Raw genomic sequence first — 19,221 nt, forward strand, 5'->3', positions numbered from 1 at the left:
TGGCATTGAATTTCCGGGTTTGCAGTGCCAGCTAACGCACAGCTGGTTAACTGCGAGATTCAACACTTAACCAGCTATGGGTTACTGCATAAAAATAGGACTGATGTTTATGCGGGCCTATTTATGCAGTTAACCTGGCCGATATAGTGCTGAATATCAGAACACCCCCAAAATAGCTGGTTTTCAGTTCATTGCTAACTGGTTATTTTCATCGGCACTAACTGGTTAAGTAGGAAACAGTTTAAATCACTTCCTTTTGCCTAGGCTTTTTCAGTTTAGCTTGAGTATTAGGCTTGTAGCCACAAGTTTCTAGTCATGGTAAGGAGATTTTATTTGGTGATTCTTTGTTGTAGTTTTTGTGTATTCTGCTATCAGAGACTTGTACTTTGTTACAGTACTTAAGTACAATTGCCAGTACTTTTACTTGTAATGGGTTACAGTTTTTTTCCCCAATACTTTTTTACTTATAACTTGTTACGAAAAAGCTGTACTTTTGTACTTAGTAAGGAAGTACAAGTTTAAAAAGTATTTTTTAAGTATTTTTTCTTTTTCTTTTTACTAATTTCAATACAATATACAAGAAAAAAGATTTCTTGAACAGAAAGAACAATGTCGCAGATCTTTAAAGGAAAGTTATTATAGTTAACATGTTCTCATAAGTAAATGTTCTAAAGTCCACAAATTATCGGAGGCAAGGCACAATTCAAGGAATCATATTTGATTAATAAAGGAAAAAAGTGAAGGAAGAACCTCCCAGGTTTTACAATTCGTTTTACGGAGTAGATATTACAGGAGCTAGTAACAGAGGAGGTGAGACCGGGCTTTGTTTAGAGTCCAGAAAAGACACCAAATGCTCACTTTCAAAAAAAACATTTAACTGACTGCAATTTAACAAAACACTTACAAGGAAAATTAAGTCAGAAAGTTCCCCCTTATTGAAGGACACGTGGGCAAAGTTTTAAAAAGGATTGGCACCTTTTTTGAGTTTGTCTAGATACATCAGGGAAAGCCTTAATTTTATAGTTCAAAAATAATTCTTGTCTATAGCGAAAAAAAGTCTTTAGAATCCAATCACGACCTGGTTGAAGAACAAAATCTACAACTAAAGTAGCAGCTTGTACTCCCAAAGATTCATCTTCTATGGTCTGAGACAGGTTTAACTCATCAAGTGGTATCTCAGGATTCGTTGTTAATAATTGACCCGTAGATTTCTTAACATAGGGTAAAAGATAATAAATTATTGTTACCGGAGGATAAAGTTGCTCTGGTATTTTCAAATTTTCTGTTAGGTATCTCTTAAAGGTGATTAAAGGAGCCACAGCTGACACTTTAGGAAAATTTATAAATCGCAAAGTTTTCATTCTTTGCTGATTTTCCAGACTTTCTATTTTTCTTTGTAACAATAAGTTCTCTTTGATTAATGCAACTTGTCCATCTTTAATTACTGTTCAAAATACTTTGATTGTTGTATTTCAGTTTTCAATTCCACAATTTTTTCAGGTAATACCTGAGTAACCATCAACATTGAATTAATCTTATTTGAAAAAGTACTCTCCAAACTCACGAAAGCGTCCCAAATAGTCTCCAAAGTAATTTTTTCTGGCTTTTTTACCATTGAAATACCTGATTGAAGTTGTGTCTTTACTTGAGCTCTTCCACTGCTGGGATCAATCACTTCCTCAATCTCTGCTCGACTATCCCCAGTGGAAAGCTGAGCAACGCTATCCTGCGTTGCTACACTAAGCAAACCATTGCTTAGGGCAGCCCCTGCTCCCAGGTCAGACGACCCCTCCATAGGTTTCGAAGATCCAGGACGCCCATTCTGCAAGGCTGCCAACATCACCGGAGGGCTCCACACGTCTGGGCTCAAAGAGTCGTCACCTTCAAGTGGGGAAAGCAGTTCACCTCCCGCTGCTACACCCCACAGTGAAGAAGTCTGCCCTGCAAGATCGCCTGAGGTTGTGAAGCGATCCATCGGTCCCACCACGGGACTAGCAGAGAGAGCAGGGAATACCCTCTGCTTTCCCCTTCTTTTGGGCATAAGAGGACAAAGGAGAATGAACAAACTCAAACAAAGTTAAGGTGGGTTGGAGGAGCAGCTTCCAATGCTTCCTATATGGATGTCATCTTGCCTCCGATCCTCCTTAAGTATTTTTTCTTACCTTTGCTTCTCCCCCTCAGATGCGTTTGCAGCTGATCAGGCCCAAACTTCCGGTCCCAAAAACAGCTGAGCTGGGACTGGAAGTTTGGGCCCAATCAGAGGAAACCAGCGTCTAATATCACCTCGCCAGCAGCAGCTACTGCACGTGGCTGGTGGAGGAACCAGCCGTGGGGGTGCTGCGGAACATCAACACTGCAGTAGGTAGGCATGTTTGGGGCTGCTGATTCTGAGGTCCAATATGCAGCGAGGCAGAGGCCTTTCTCCAGTGATGTTTGCCACCATGTGGCCTTCCCTGTGTACACCCCTCCCCCATGCTCAGTTTCAATGCATGAGGGGGGAGCAGGGCAGGCAGCATGGCGTCAAACATCACACCTGTAAGCTTGGGGAGCAACAACTTAGTTCACTTTAGTGATTTTCAACTGCTGTGCTGCAGAAGTTTGGGGGACAATCATTCGAAATCCACTATTTCTGGGCATCTCTCCTGCCTGCTCTGGAGTCCAACAACTCTCCCCCCAGCTTCTCACCTGCCCGCGGGTGCCTCCAAAAGCTGCAATGGGTCGCCGCAGAAACAGTGCTGAAAGCTGCCTCTCTTCCAGCAGGCAGGACGCAGCAGAAGAAAGGTTCCGCTGGCCAGAGAGGTATCTTTCAGCACTGTCTCTGCGGTGACCCACTGCAGCCGTTAGAGGACCCAGGGGGCAAGTGAGGAACTGAGTGGAAGAGATTCCAGACCCAGACCCGGCTTTCATCTCTTCTTGCCGTCATTGCCATTTTTCCAAAGAGATATGGTGTGCCATTCTGTTCTGTGGAGCATCAAACAAACCGTATGTCAGGATGGCCCTGAGGCAGCCATGGGCAAAGAAAGTGTTAACTCTGAGAAATGATATTAAAAGCTTGAAGTTTGAATTCTAATTTTTTACCTTGCAACTAAAGTGAAGAAATGCCAGATGGTTCATATTATTTCAATGTCTAGCTTGGCTAAGCCAAAGGTTAGAAAGGTCAGAGACAGGAATTTCTTTCACCCTTGTGAATTGCCAATGCTAGCTCAACATCTGTATACTGTTAGGCATACTGTAGTTTAAAGCTGAAATACTATTTAGAAGTTCTTGATATGTAGATTTTGTTATAAGGAGATAGCTTAGATATATAGACCATTATAAGTATGTAGAATATGTCTTATAAGGATGCTTACTTTAGAATATGCTGTATTCTGTGTAAATTAATAAGTTTTGTGTCTGTGTAGAATGTCTGTTAAATTCTGTATTACTCTTTGTCTGCTGTTTAAGAGTTCAAGCAAGGACTGCAGTGAAGAGGCCAACATGTGTTTTAAGTTATCTGCAGTTCTGGCTGGTTCAATGTATAAGCTGATAGGTGAAAGAGGTCAGGACTAGTCAGCTCTCTTCTCCTTGATTAATTATAGGTAAAATGTAGAAATGGTCTTGAAAGTAATAACCTGATATGTATGCCATTAAGTAAGATTGGCCCTTGACCCCTTTAATGAATGCCAGAGTTTAGTTAGCAGTTAGTACTAGGAATATGAGAAATCAATCATAATAACATGTAAGAGACTGGAGCCCAAATGTCTGGTGTAAGGGGCCCCAGGTCACAGGTCAGTTTAGGATGTCTGGAACCTATGTAACTGATATTTGTATAGAGCTGATTGGTTGAGGCAAGGTAATCAATCTATTCCTTAACCAATTGGAGAGTAAGGGGGCTAGGCTAGGCTAGATAGAACTGTATTTAAGTGGGAGAAGAAGCAGTTTACGTCAGAAGAGCTCAGAAGAAAGAGAAGGACAGAAGGAACAGACAGAAGAAGGAGAAGACAGCATAAGAAGAGAAGCAGCTGAGAGAAAGACACAGAGAGCTGAGAAAGAGAAGAAGAGACTTAATGCTGATGTTCTACTTTGTTTGCTGGCAAATAAAGAAGATTACTCTCTCATTCTGGTGTGTGCTGTCTGACTCCTGAAGTATCATAAATTCATGCATCCATTCCTGCAACAATTCTTGGTGGCAGCGGTGGGATACTGAATCCTGCATTAATCCCAGCACCCAACTGACTGAAGAACATTCACCGGGTATGTATTTTGTATTCTGTATTATAATTCTAGCTAGAAAGTTGTAAACCAGCCCCTCAAAAATTGGGGGAAGGAGAGCCTGATCAACTCTCAGCGAAGGCCCTAGTACCTTCTAGTCTAGTGGAGATTAGAAGCGAAACCGCTTGAGCTTATCTGTATCTGAGAAATCTGAAATTGTTGGGTGGGATTTTTTGTGCAGAATGTGTGATGCGTGAATGATTAACTGAGTGCGGACTTCTTATAGCTGCGTTTCCAATTAACGCGAGTTCAATTGGCCAGCAACGGAAGGAAGCGATTGCTGTCTGTCTACCTAGTGTCTCGAGCGTGCGGACCCTTTACTGCACTTTCAAAAATTCCCCCCCCCCTCTTTGTGTGTTGTAACTGTAAGCATTATGGGTGGGACATCATCTAGACAAATTGATACCCCCCTAGATTGTATGCTTAAGAATTTTAAAAAAGGATTTTTAATTAATGACTATGGACAGACTTTAAGCTCAAGTACTTTAAGAACCTTGTGTGAAGTTGAGTGGCCATCTATGGGAGTGGGGTGGCCCCCTAGTGGCAGCTTAGATATTGAAGTAATCCGGAAGGTCTACAGCATAGTTGTAGGAGAACCAGAATATTCTGAACAACTCCCCTATATAGATTCCTGGGACAGCCTTGTGACTGACCCTCCCTCTTGGTTGAAAACTTATATGGGATCCCCAGTAAAATTCATGTTGGGCCGCGTTCAAAGAAAGATTAGAAAATCTAAACTGGAAGAGGGAAAGAGCCCCAGGAAGCCTACCAACCAATCGGTGGCTTCCGCCCCTACCCTGCCTGAGAAACCCATACTCTCTGATGACCCCTCAGATCTTGAGCCACCACCTTATGGCCCATTGTTGGGGTTCCGTGCCGCCCCTAGAGATCCACGCCGCCCAGCCCAAGCTTCTCCAGTACAGGCTTCTCCGGATAGTTCCTCCCCCACTGTGCGAACCCCACCACATCCTAGGTTGGACTTTTCAGCTAGTCTCTACCCTCCTCTGCCACATCCTTCCCTGTTAACCTCCGAAGACCCGCTTTGGGCTCCACTCCCTGACTCCTACTACTACTACTACTTAACATTTCTAGAGCGCTACTAGGGTTACGCAGCGCTGTACAATTTAACAAAGAGAGACAGTCCCTGCTCAAAGAGCTTACAATCTAATAGACAAGTGAACGGTCGGTCCGATAGGGGCAGTCAAATTGGGGCAGTCTGGATTCACTGAACGGTAAGGGTTAGGTGCCGAACGCAGCATTGAAGAGGTGGGCTTTAAGCAAAGACTTGAAGATGGGCAGGGAGGGGGCTTGGCGTAAGGGTTCAGGAAGGTTGTTCCAAGCATAGGGTGAGGTGAGGCAGAATGAGCGGAGCCTGGAGTTGGCGGTGGTGGAGAAGGGTACTGAGAGGAGGGATTTATCCTGTGAACGGAGGTTACGGGTGGGAACGTAAGGGGAGATGAGGGTAGAGAGGTAGTGAGGGGCAGCAGACTGAGTGCATTTGTAGGTAAGAAGGAGAAGCTTGAATTGAATGCGGTATCTGATCGGAAGCCAGTGAAGTGACCTGAGGAGAGGGGTGATATGAGTATATCGGTTCTGGCGGAATATGAGACGTGCAGCAGAGTTCTGAACAGACTGAAGGGGGGATAGATGGCTAAGTGGGAGGCCGGTGAGGAGTAAGTTGCAGTAGTCCAGGCGAGAGGTAATGAGAGCGTGGACGAGAGTTCGGGTGGTGTGTTCAGAGAGGAAAGGGCGAATTTTGCTGATGTTAAAGAGGAAGAAGCGACAGGTCTTGGCTATCTGCTGGATATGCGCAGAGAAGGAAAGAGAGGAGTCAAAGATGACTCCGAGGTTGCGGGCAGATGAGACGGGGAGGATGAGGGTGTTATCAACTGAGATAGAAAGTGGAGGAAGAGGAGAAGTGGGTTTTGGTGGAAAGACGATAAGCTCGGTCTTGGACATGTTCAGTTTCAGGTGGCGGTTGGACATCCAGGCAGCAATGTCGGATAAGCAGGCCGATACCTTTGCCTGGGTCTCCGCGGTGATGTCTGGTGTGGAGAGATACAGTTGGGTGTCATCAGCATAGAGATGATACTGGAAACCATGAGATGAGATCAGGGAGCCCAGGGAAGAGGTGTAGATTGAGAAGAGAAGGGGTCCAAGGACCGATCCCTGGGGAACACCAACAGATAAGGGGATGGGGGTGGAGGAAGATCCATGAGAGTGAACTTTGAAGGTGCGGTGGGAGAGATAGGAGGAGAACCAGGAGAGGACAGAGCCCTGGAACCCAAATGAGGACAGTGTGGCAAGAAGTAAGTCATGATTGACAGTGTCAAAAGCGGCGGATAGATCCAGGAGGATGAGGATGGAGTAGTGGCCTCTGGATTTGGCAAGGAACAGGTCATTACAGACTTTAGAAAGTGCTGTTTCTGTCGAGTGAAGAGGGCGAAAACCGGATTGAAGCGGATCAAGGATGGCATGAGAGGAGAGAAAATCAAGGCAGCGGCTGTGGACTGCGCGCTCAAGTGTCTTGGAGAGGAAGGGTAGGAGGGAGATGGGGCGGTAGTTGGAGGGACAGGTAGGGTCTAGTGATGGTTTTTTGAGGAGTGGCGTGACTACAGCATGCTTGAAGGTGTCGGGGACAGTTGCAGTGGAGAGAGAGAGGTTGAGGATATGACAGATGGAGGGGGTGATAGTAGGAGAGATGGTGTTAAGTAAGTTGGTGGGGATGGGATCAGAGGAACAAGTGGTGCATTTTGAGGAGGAAAGAAGGCGGGCGGTTTCCTCCTCGGAGATATCAGGAAAGGAGGAGAAGGAGGTCTGGGTTGGTTGGTTGAGGGAGAGGGTTGAAGGGTGAAGAGGAGGAGGTGGCTTGGTAGTGAACTCAAGGTTGATCTTTTGCACCTTGTCGCGGAAGTAGTCAGCCAGTGATTGAGGAGAGAGTGACGGGGGGGTGGGAGCGGAGGGCACTTTGAGGAGGGAGTTAAGGGTGGCGAAGAGACGACGAGGGTTAGAGCTGAGAGAATTAGTCAATTGGGTGTAATAGTCCTGTTTGGCAAGGAATAGTGAGGACTGGAAGGAGGATAGCATGAATTTGTAGTGAAGGAAATCTGAATGGGTGCGAGATTTCCTCCAGAGGCGTTCAGCAGATCGGGCGCAGGAGCGAAGGTAACGGATGCAAGGGGTCAGCCAGGGCTGGGGATTAGTACGCCTTGTGGGACGGGAGGTGGATGGTGCAAGGGTGTCCAGAGCAGAGGAGAGAGTGGCATTGTAAGCGGAGACAGCCTCGTCAACAGACTCGGAGGACATGATGGAGGGGAGGAGATTAGAAATACTAGATGATAAGGTGGGAGGGTCAATAATCTGGAGATTCCTGGAAGTAGTGGTTAATGTTGGGCGGGGCTGAGGGGGAGGGTGAAGAAGTGTGAAGGTGATCAGGTGATGATCAGAGACAGGAAGAGCTGAGGTGTGGAAATTGGAGGGTGAGCCGGAAGAGGAGAGGACGAGGTCAAGGCAATGGCCATCACGGTGAGTAGGGGTGGTGGAACAAAGCTGGAGGTTGAAGGAGGATGTTAGAGTGAGGAACTGAGAAGCGTGAGAGTTGGACAGGTCATCAACGTGTATGTTGAAGTCTCCGAGAATGAGGGATGGAGATGAGGGTTCAAGAAAAACAGAAAGCCAGGCATCGAAGTCGGTGAGGAAGGAAGGGAGGGATTTATCAGGGGGGCGGTAAATGACTGCCACTCTGAGTGGCAACGGGTAGAATAGACGGATGGAGTGGACTTCAAAGGATGAGAAGCAGTGAGACTGTGGTAGGAGGAGGGGTTGGAAGCTACAGGAGGGCGAGAGTAGTAACCCGACGCCTCCTCCACGGCCAACTAGGCGGGGAGTATGGGAGAAGAGATAGCCTCCATGGCATAGAGCCGCAACTGAGGCAGAGTCGTCAGGGGAGAGCCAGGTTTCAGTTAGGGCAAGCAGGTGAAGGGAATGAGAGATGAAGAGATCGTGGGTGAAGGGAAGTTTGTTGCAGACCGAGTGGGCATTCCACAGTGCACATGAGAAGGGGAGCCCAGCCTCTCCCTCTAGTACCCCTACCCACTCATCAGGGGCCCGGCATCCCTTTCAATGGACTGACTCACCTGTGACCACCTCTCAGTCTATGAGTACCCCTCCCCATCCCTCAGGGTTTCAACCTACCTCCCCTGAATGGGTTAGACCTGCTGCAATCACCTTTGAGCATGATAGGAGGGTAGCTCCTAGCTCTACCTCAGATTCCATTCCCACCTCCTCGAGAGTTCTGCCACTCCGACAGGTAACTACCACTCGACCGGATCCTAATAATCAGGGTCAGGTTATACAGGCACAGGCCTATCAGTATGTACCCTTCACAACCACCGATCTCCTGAATTGGAAGACGCATTACCCCTCTTATACTGAAAAGCCTCAGGCAGTGGTGGACCTAGTGGCTAGCATTATGGCCACCCATAACCCAACCTGGACTGATTGTCAACAACTTCTCCTGACCCTCTTCACAACTGAGGAGAGGCGGAAGATTTTGCAAAATGCTGAGGCCATCACGCGAGCGCGTGCCCCCGAGGGGACACAGAACCTAGAGGAATGGGTTAGAGCTCGGTTTCCTCGCACAGCTCCAGTTTGGGATCCAAATAATGAGCAGCACTATGAACTGTTGTCTGGCTATTGCCGGGACTTGCTGGAAGGTATGAGGAAAGGCATAAAGAGGCCCATTAATCTGGCAAAGGTCTCTGAAATTCTCCAAGGGGCAGCTGAATCCCCTGGGGCCTTTTTAGAGTGACTAATTGAAGCCTACAGAACATACACCCCATTTGATCCTGAAGCACTAGAAAACCAGAGAATGGTGAATAGTGCATTGGTGGCCCAGAGTATGCCAGATATCCGGAAGAAGTTGCAGCGTCAGGAGGGATTCGCAGGGATGAATACCACCCAGCTAATTGAGATCGCAACCAAGGTTTTCATTAATAGAGATCAGGAGGTGCGCCGAGAGGCTGACCGGAAGATGCAGAAGAAGGCCGACCTTTTAGCGGCAGCCATTACTAATTCCACCCTTAATCGAGGTCGACCTCTAGCTAATGGGAAGCCAAAGTGGGACCCCGGACCACCAGCCAGGCCCCGAGATTCCTTCAATCAATCCCGGCCAAGGGGGGAGAATCCCAGACCAAGATTGGAGAGGGATCAGTGTGCCTACTGTAAGGAAAGAGGGCACTGGAAAGATGAATGCCCCCAGAGGCGCCAGGGACTGAGAAGGGGACCAGGAGATCGAGGAAGCCGAGGCCGAGTTCGAGAGGGAAGATATGAGCCTCCTGAATCTGACATCATCGGGATAGCCGAGATGGCAGAATGGGACGAATAGGACAGACCGGGTTCCTACAAACTGGGCTCCCAGGAACCTATGGTCAAGTTAACTATAGGGAGCCGCTCAATTCTATTCATGATTGATACAGGAGCTGAACATTCTGTTGTGACGGAGCGATTAGCGCCTGTGTCTGGAAAAACTGTCCGAGTGGTGGGAGCCACGGGGGTGCAGAACCGGAGGCCCTTCCTGACGACCCGTAGATGCCAATTAGGCTCACACACAGTCACTCATGAATTCCTGTATATGCCAGACTGTCCAATCCCTTTGTTAGGTCGAGACCTGCTGTCCAAGCTTAGGGCCCAAATTTCCTTTGACTCTGATGGCCAGACTTCGGTCTCCTTTCGGCCCCCGACATCCAGCCCTAAGGGTATATTGAGTTTCTGCTGCCCCTTGAAGAAGAATGGCGGCTGCATCAGTCCAGGGCCAAGTTGACCTACCCCTGGCAGATAGCTTTCAAGTCAGAGGGGTATGGGCAGAAGATAATCCCCCAGGGTTGGCCCGAAATATTCCTCCTGTCCATGTAGACTTACTTCCAAATGCCCGGCCAATCCATCTTCGCCAATACCCAATTCCCCGAAAGGCTCTGGAAGGGATCCAAGCACACCTGAATCGTTTGTTATCCCATGGAATTATTCGACCTTGTCAGTCTCCATGGAATACGCCACTGTTGCCAGTTCAGAAGCCAGGGACTGAGGACTACCGGCCAGTCCAAGATTTACGAGTGGTCAACAAATCCACTATTTCATTACACCCTGTAGTGCCTAACCCATATGTCCTGCTAGGATTGATACCTTCTGGAGCTACCCATTTCACGACACTAGATCTAAAAGATGCCTTCTTTTGTATTCGGGTGGCCCCCGCCAGTCAACTGCTTTTTGCCTTTCAATGGGAAAACCCAGTGACAGGAAGGAAGCTTCAGTATACATGGACCCGCCTGCCACAGGGGTTCAAGAACTCCCCCACCATTTTTGGGACTGCCCTAGGACAAGACCTTAAGACTTTTAAATCTGAGCCTTCCAGGCGAGTTTTACTCCAGTATGTAGATGACCTCCTGATTGCAGCAGTGACTCAGGAAGAGTGTTTCGAGGCTACCAGAGAATTGCTGGAGCTACTCTTGGATGCAGGCTATAAGGTCTCACGCTCAAAAGCCCAACTTTGTCAGTCAGAAGTGAAGTATCTGGGCTTTTGTATTTCCCAGGGAAGTCGGAGACTGGATGTCAGTAGGAAGCAAGCAGTTGCTGCAATTCCCCAACCCAAGTCCAGAAGGGAAGTTAGGGAATTTCTGGGAGCAGCTGGATTCTGCAGAATTTGGATTCCAAATTTTGCATTGATGGCGAAACCCCTTTACCAAGCCACAAAGGGGGGTGAAAAGGAACCATTTGAATGGGGACCTACTGCTCAACAATCCTTCATTGCCATAAAGAAAGCCCTACTCCAAGCCCCTGCGTTAGGCCTTCCTGATGTGGAGAAACCTTTCTCATTGTATGTCCATGAGCGACAGGGGGTTGCTCTGGGTGTGCTGACCCAGATGATGGGATCCTGGCAGAGGCCTGTTGCATACCTGTCTAAACAGCTGGATGGAGTGGCTAAAGGATGGCCAGCCTGCATGAGGGCCATTGCAGCAACAGCCTTACTGGTCCAGGAAGCTGATAAGCTGACCTTGGGGCAAGAACTGGTTGTTAAAGTCCCCCATGCAGTTCTCACCCTCATGGAATATAAGGGCAACCACTGGTTTACAAATAACCGTATGGTTAAGTACCAAGCTAGCTTGTGTGAGAATCCACGGATACACCTGGAAACAGTGGCTACATTCAATCCCGCCACTCTTTTGCCAGCATCTGAGGGACCACCGGATCATGATTGTATTCAAACCATGGATGAAGTGTACTCCAGTCGACCAGATCTTAAAGATGTTCCGTGGAGGGACCCAGATGTAATTTATTTCACAGATGGAAGCAGTTATGTGGAGAACTCCAAGCGATTGGCAGGCTATGCTGTGGTGACAGAAGACAAGGTGATAGAAGCAAGAGCCCTGCCCCAAGGAACTTCAGCCCAGAAAGCAGAACTTGTGGCCCTCATACGAGCTCTGGAGCTAGCAGCAGGACTAGTGACCAACATTTATACTGATTCCAAGTATGCCTTCACAACTCTACATGCTCATGGAGCTTTGTATAAGGAAAAGGGACTCATAAATGCTGCAGGCCAACCTGTTAAGTATGGACCTGAAATACTTCAGCTGCTAGAGGCTGTGTGGGCACCTAAGAAGGTAGCTGTTATTCACTGCAGGGGACACCAAAGGATAGATACTCCAGTGGCCCGAGGGAACCGCCATGCTGATCGGGTGGCCAAGGAAGCTGCTTGAGGACCCCCAGCAAGTACTGTGACTCCCCTGTTCCAAATTCGACTGCAAGAATGGACGCCTATGTACACCCAAATGGAAGAGAAATGGGCTCAAGAGGAAGGTGCAGTAAGGAGACCTGATGGCTGGTTACATCTCCCTGATACCAGAGTTCTGGTGCCACGCCACCTAGCTTGGCCTGTAGTGTCTCAAGCTCATGACCTATCACACTTAGGGAAAACAGCACTAGCCCGCCTACTCAGTCGAGTAGTGGTGCTGGAAGGATTGGATAGTCTGGTTGACACTGCCTCTGCCCGATGTACTCTCTGTGCCCAGAATAATGCCCGTCAGGGACCCCGTATTCCACCAGGAGTTCAGTCTAGAGGACTAACACCCTTTGAGTCTCTAGTTATAGACTTCACAGAAATGCCCAGGAGCGGTAGGCTCCGATACCTCTTGGTCATGGTCTGTACCTTTTCTGGGTGGGTGGAAGCATATCCTACAGTCACTGAGAAAGCCACAGAAGTAGCTCGAGCCCTCCTTAGGGATGTCATCCCCAGGTATGGATTGCCCCTTGCCATAGGTTCAGATAATGGTCCCGCCTTTGTTGAAGCTACACTTCAGGCCCTGTCCCGCGCATTGCGCATTACCTGGAAATTGCATTGTGCTTATCGTCCCCAGAGTTCAGGGCAGGTTGAGCGGGCAAACAGAACCTTGAAAAATAGCCTAGCAAAGATTTGTCAGGAAACCCAACTGAAATGGCCACAGGCACTGCCACTAGCCCTCTTCCGCCTCCGATGCACTCCAACTAAAGGAACAGCCCTCTCTCCCTTTGAAATTGTGTATGGGAAGCCCCCAGCCATTTTGCAGGGAATTAAGGGAGACATAGGGATTTTAGGGTCTGCCCAGGTACAGGAGCAGGTAGCCCTCTTGGGCAAGATAATTTCTGAGCTTCAGTCTTATGTGAGAGAAATAAACCCTGTCCCCTTCCAGGCTCAGGTACATTCCTTCCTGCCAGGGGATAGAGTTTGGGTGAAAGACTGGAGGCTCCAGCCTTTGGGGCCCCGATGGAAAGGACCTTTTACTGTTTTGCTTTCTACCCCTGCAGCTGTGAAGGTCGCAGGGATTACTCCATGGGTCCATTGGTCTCGAATTAAGTCTGCTGATCAGACTGAGCCCAGCACGGATCAGACGGAGCCTAAACAGTGGAGAGCAGAAAGAGATCCAGCGGAGCCATTGAAGTTGCGCTTGACCCGAACCAAAGAATCTACTAGCTGAAAAGAAGGGTCAACTGCATACTGCAGGAGCTGCTGAACTTCGGCTTCACACTGAGACTCTTTCTTGCCCAGATTCTGGCTTTCTTGGAATTTGAAAGCTTGATCCTTGTCAGTTGAGGGTCTATCCCAACTGGTATAAGAACTCAAAGACTGAGAACATTATATGAGAGTAATCTGTGATTAGCACAGACTGTTGAAATATTATTGTTTAATTAGTTTGCTGTATTTGTTTTAGATTAGGAAGAAAGAAAATGTTAGTAGTTTGGATGCTTTTGTTGTTTTCTACTCCTTGCCTCCTTGTTCCTAAAACCCCAACTCGTTCCAACCTTTGGTTACACTCTGTCCAGGAACTAATTAGTCAGGCAAAGATTACTTCCCCTTGTATTGTGTGTTCCCGATTTTCTCCTTATACTACAGATGTCCCAGCTGTTCCTGTCCCTGTGCAGCTCCCAGCTCTTATACCTCCCTACTTTTCGAGTTCAGGCCCTTGGAGCCAGGATTATACTTGGTGGTCCTTTTATAATGCTACTTCCCCCTCTGACTCTTCTCTAAGGCCAGTTTTTACGTCTCCCTATCCAGCTTCTGGAGTGTTTTGTTTAACAAGAGACATCTCAACTGTTCTTCCCATTCCCTGTAACTATACTAATGTTCTCCCAGAGAAGGAGGAACCTGTGTGGGTAGTTTCTCCAGGTACTCCTATGTGCCCTACTACCATACCTGCAGATTATGACCAAGGTGATTATCTGGCTCCTAACTATACTACTGAGAAGACTATAGTGTCCCATCCTATTTTCTACTTTCATAAGTCCCCGGGGTATGAAGGGGTTGCATCATATGAGCGGTCTGTTACAATTGGGGATTGGCACCTATGGTGTACAAAGTCTCCATTTCTTCTTCGTTCCCCCTGGGATAGGGGCTCGCATTATGGGCATCCTAATCTCCATCCTGTGCCTACATTTATTGGGAACTTTCGTCGCCCTCTCCTTGGTCATTACTGGCTCTGTGATAATGTCCTCCACATGATTCTTCCCCCCACATATGATTTTTGTGTATTGGTAACCTTGAATTATTTTCCTAAAGTTATTCCTCTTCTCAAACCACCATCCCCGCACCGCTCTAAGCGAGAGGCCTTGTCTTTACCCTCCTCCGTTGCCACAGAGGATGAGGCGATTGAATTAGCCCTCCAGTATATCAATTCTACTTATCCTCTGACTAAAAAGAGACTTGTAGCCCTTTCTGCCACGGCCTGGATTCCAATTGGGGGCCCGGTAGCGGGTATTACTGAACTAGGTATGGCCACCCGGAGACTTCAATCTCTACTCCATGTTCTAGTTCATGAGCTGAACGTGGTAGTCAATGCATTGCAGGATCAAATTAATGAATTAAGTATAGTTTCTCGGTATAACCGTATGGGTCTTGATTATCTCTTTGCAGCCCAGGGTGGTCTCTGCACAGTGCTAAATTCTTCAGAGTGTTGTACTATTGTCATAAATAGGACGCATGTAGTTAGGCATGCTATGGATAAAGTCCTACAGTTGGCCAGCCTTAATGTGGAGGATTACCGAGGAGGATTAGACCTTACCTCCTGGTGGTGGTCATTGACCTCCTGGATACGTCCCTTGTTCATTTCCCTAATAGTCTTAGTTCTAGCAGGGTTGTTGTTTTGTTTCCTGGCCTCATGTGCTTCGGCAGTATGCCGTCGGACCTTAACAAGTAGGGTAATGGTGGTTCATAAGTCTATTCCTAGTTAGGATCACTATAATTTCCAGAGTTTGAGTTGTGAGACTTATCTCTGCATAAGCTGATTTTAGTCTCAAAGGGGGGAATGAGGCAGCCATGGGCAAAGAAAGTGTTAACTCTGAGAAATGATATTAAAAGCTTGAAGTTTGAATTCTAATTTTTTACCTTGCAACTAAAGTGAAGAAATGCCAGATGGTTCATATTATTTCAATGTCTAGCTTGGCTAAGCCAAAGGTTAGAAAGGTCAGAGACAGGAATTTCTTTCACCCTTGTGAATTGCCAATGCTAGCTCAACATCTGTATACTGTTAGGCATACTGTAGTTTAAAGCTGAAATACTATTTAGAAGTTCTTGATATGTAGATTTTGTTATAAGGAGATAGCTTAGATATATAGACCATTATAAGTATGTAGAATATGTCTTATAAGGATGCTTACTTTAGAATATGCTGTATTCTGTGTAAATTAATAAGTTTTGTGTCTGTGTAGAATGTCTGTTAAATTCTGTATTACTCTTTGTCTGCTGTTTAAGAGGTCAAGCAAGGACTGCAGTGAAGAGGCCAACATGTGTTTTAAGTTATCTGCAGTTCTGGCTGGTTCAATGTATAAGCTGATAGGTGAAAGAGGTCAGGACTAGTCAGCTCTCTTCTCCTTGATTAATTATAGGTAAAATGTAGAAATGGTCTTGAAAGTAATAACCTGATATGTATGCCATTAAGTAAGATTGGCCCTTGACCCCTTTAATGAATGCCAGAGTTTAGTTAGCAGTTAGTACTAGGAATATGAGAAATCAATCATAATAACATGTAAGAGACTGGAGCCCAAATGTCTGGTGTAAGGGGCCCCAGGTCACAGGTCAGTTTAGGATGTCTGGAACCTATGTAACTGATATTTGTATAGAGCTGATTGGTTGAGGCAAGGTAATCAATCTATTCCTTAACCAATTGGAGAGTAAGGGGGCTAGGCTAGGCTAGATAGAACTGTATTTAAGTGGGAGAAGAAGCAGTTTACGTCAGAAGGAGCTCAGAAGAAAGAGAAGGACAGAAGGAACAGACAGAAGAAGGAGAAGACAGCATAAGAAGAGAAGCAGCTGAGAGAAAGACACAGAGAGCTGAGAAAGAGAAGAAGAGACTTAATGCTGATGTTCTACTTTGTTTGCTGGCAAATAAAGAAGATTACTCTCTCATTCTGGTGTGTGCTGTCTGACTCCTGAAGTATCATAAATTCATGCATCCATTCCTGCAACAGCCCTGTGACCCATGGCCCATGTGAAAACACACAAAATGTATATTTTTAAAAAATGTGAATTATTTAACAGTGAGTATCTTTGATTGTTTTGTTTAAGATATAAATTTGTCAGACTGGGGGTTGGAGGTTGCGAGCCTACGTGATGTAATTGAGAAAGGGATCCAGACAGTACCAAGCCTGCAGTAGCTGGAAGCTTAGGCCCTGTGCCCTGTTAGAGGCTCCATACATTCACTCCCTCCCCTCCCACGTTTTTTTTTTTTCTCTTTATTCTCCTTTTATGGTTTTCCACCTTTTTCTCCTCTTTTTTCTTGTTTTCTCTTCTTGTTTCTTTTTTTTTTTCTCTGTGTTGATGGCATCGTTTGCTTTTTATCAGTTTGATTCTTATCTGGATTTTTAAAAACTGATGGAGTGTCTCAGTGACCAGCTATTGTTGAGCCTTAAGTCAGCATTTGATAAAAATTCTAATTAAAATAATGATGTGTCCGACTTGTTCAATAACCTTCTGTTCCATTCTACCCTCAGTGATCTAGACAGATCACAATATGTATATATTCACAATATAGTACAGCTGCTTGTAAACATACTAGATTCTGTGGTCTGACTTGTTAAGAATACTTTAAACTTTGTAGTAAAATAGTAGTTTTAAGAGCTGTACTTTATTACTGTTACTTAAGTATTTTTTTGGGATTAAGACTTTCTACTTTTATTTCACTACTTTTGAAGCCAGTACTTTTACTTTTTACTTAAGTAATTTTAAAAAGTAACAAACCCATAGCTGTCTACTATACATTTTGTGTCTTTTATTGTATTTGTTCCTGATGTACACTGCTTAGGACTAATGGACAGTGAAATATTTCAAATGAATAAATAAATAAACAGGTGATTTAACCGGCCAGAATCACTTTGAATATCAACCCCATAGAAATGCAAAGACACCTACCTGCTCACGTGTATATATGCAACAACACACACTTCAACACACCTACACACATGAGTACATACCTCAGTCCACACTCACCTGTCGGCAAGGCCTCCAAAGACTATAGAACCCATTAATACCCCCGTCATGTAAATGGTCTGAGCCATCTGCTTCATCCTACGCTGTTCACACACCAAGTCCCACTGCAAGAGAGAGGGGCACCCCAGTAAGAAACTGAAAGTTTGGAGAGAGGGGCCAAGCAGGGATAATCACATAAACAGGAACTCCTGAAGGGAGAACTACTACTACTACTAATATCTATAGAGCTACAGAAAGAAGAGGAAAAGCGAAAGTAATAAACATAGATACAGGAAATATTGATGAGAGAGAGAAGGACAGGGATTAATAAACTGATACAAAAGTTGTAGAGGGCTGCAGACAGGGAAAACCAGGGGTAAGAGGTTGTTCCCATGGCCCACCCTATATACTGTATAAAGTTACAAAAGTCTTTTGGGAATCAGGTCTTGTGATTGCCTTGTTAGATACAAATGGGTCAATATTTAGCTGGGCCAATCAGTGTTTTTTTAAAATGTCAGTCATCAGCTAGATTCAATCCAGATATTGAGCACCTATATACGGATAGCAGCAGTCTTGAGATAAAGTTAGAACAGCGTTTTTTGCTGACCTAACTTTATCTGGATAGTTATTCGGTTATTGGACTGAATATTGTCAATAACCGGGTAACTTCTCAAGCTCTGCCCTGGACCGCTCCAGCAGTCTAGACAGTGTTGCTCAATATCATCACATAAGCCTGACTAAGATATTTATGCAGATAATCATGGCAATTAAAGATTACTTTGAACACTTACAGAGGTAGCAACCAAGTTGTACCATGATAGCAAAAAATGTTGATTTATTACTTCTTAAGGCATCTCCCTCAATGCCACCTGTGACCTGACACACGAAGGCGTGGGCTGATTGGTTTAACCTACTGTGTGATGAAATTTTCTCTCACAAATAAGGGCCAATCAGAATGAGCTATGTGTGACGTCACTTGTGGCTTTCTCCAAAACATGGTGAAACCGAAAAGTAGTAATTCCCCAGAAACTCTTTGAATTGATCTAGGAGGCAGAGAGGTAATGCCGTTCTTATTCTTTGCCATCTGGATTTTTTTGAACATCTGACTCCAGAAGATACTGTCATTTTAATGCTCTGTTACTATATGCTCTGTGGTGCCTGCCCATCCATACCTCAGTGATGATGGTGGAGCTGAAGAGGCTCGTGTCATAGATCCACCCTTCAACACAGGGTTCCATACCAGTCTCCATTGCTGGTTCTATAGTGCTGGAATTGGGTATTAACAGTTGCCACTGGGGGGTAGTATAGCGCACACAACTCTCCGGCTTTTGGTTCCCATCTAAGGGGATGAAGACCACCAGCAGGTCTGCATGGGCTGGAATTTCTGGGCTGGACCAATTGTCAAAGGATGGGAGAGCGCAGTGGTGGGCTGGAATGGCAGCAGAGAAGTTCTGTAGAAAGTTGTGGGAAGACAAGAGGCAGATAGGAAGAAGCAGCATAGCACAGTGCAGGAATTGGAAATAACCCACCCCAATGCCCTCCAGTAAATCATTGAACCCCATGGCCCTTGTTATTCAACGATTCTCCAGTATGAGGCCTAAAATTCTGAGCTGAACTCTGGGTGCAAGGTGAAAGGATTGTAATATTTTTTTCAAGGGTTCTTATGCAATTACTTTGATAATTGATTACAGATGCTTGCTGATCTCTAGCATGTGGCAATGATCTTAGAAGACTTTACTAAAAGAAATGATAGAATATCACTCCAAAGTTTTGTCCAAGCAGGGTCCCTATATGCAAAAAACCCCACAATGCAGTGGAAATATTCATGTAGCCACCTCTGGGTGAGTGTCAATGCAGTTAACTGTTTGCTAGGATACTGCATGATATCTTGAGAGGGGGTAAAGAGACAGCATTATAAGATTTAAAAGATTATAATAGGGTTAACTGAGGTACATGAAGGTAAAATGTCTCGCTCAGAGATC

General features: G+C 45.9%; 1 protein-coding gene across 1 annotated transcript in view; it reads right to left on the reverse strand.

Annotated features, from left to right (window-relative positions):
• The window catches only part of LOC115480250 (solute carrier family 22 member 20-like), a 79,741-nt gene extending 60,940 nt beyond the window's left edge, over positions 1–18,801 (reverse strand). The window contains exons 1-2 of the mRNA XM_030218783.1: positions 18,412–18,801; positions 17,261–17,364 (exon numbers count right to left, since the gene is read on the reverse strand). Of these exons, the coding sequence (XP_030074643.1) occupies positions 17,261–17,364; positions 18,412–18,801 (494 nt within the window). The remainder of the gene's footprint in view (positions 1–17,260; positions 17,365–18,411) is intronic.
• Between the last annotated feature and the right edge of the window lie 420 nt (positions 18,802–19,221).

Source organism: Microcaecilia unicolor, chromosome 11 (assembly GCF_901765095.1).
Source record: "Microcaecilia unicolor chromosome 11, aMicUni1.1, whole genome shotgun sequence".
NCBI lineage: Eukaryota > Metazoa > Chordata > Amphibia > Gymnophiona > Siphonopidae > Microcaecilia > Microcaecilia unicolor.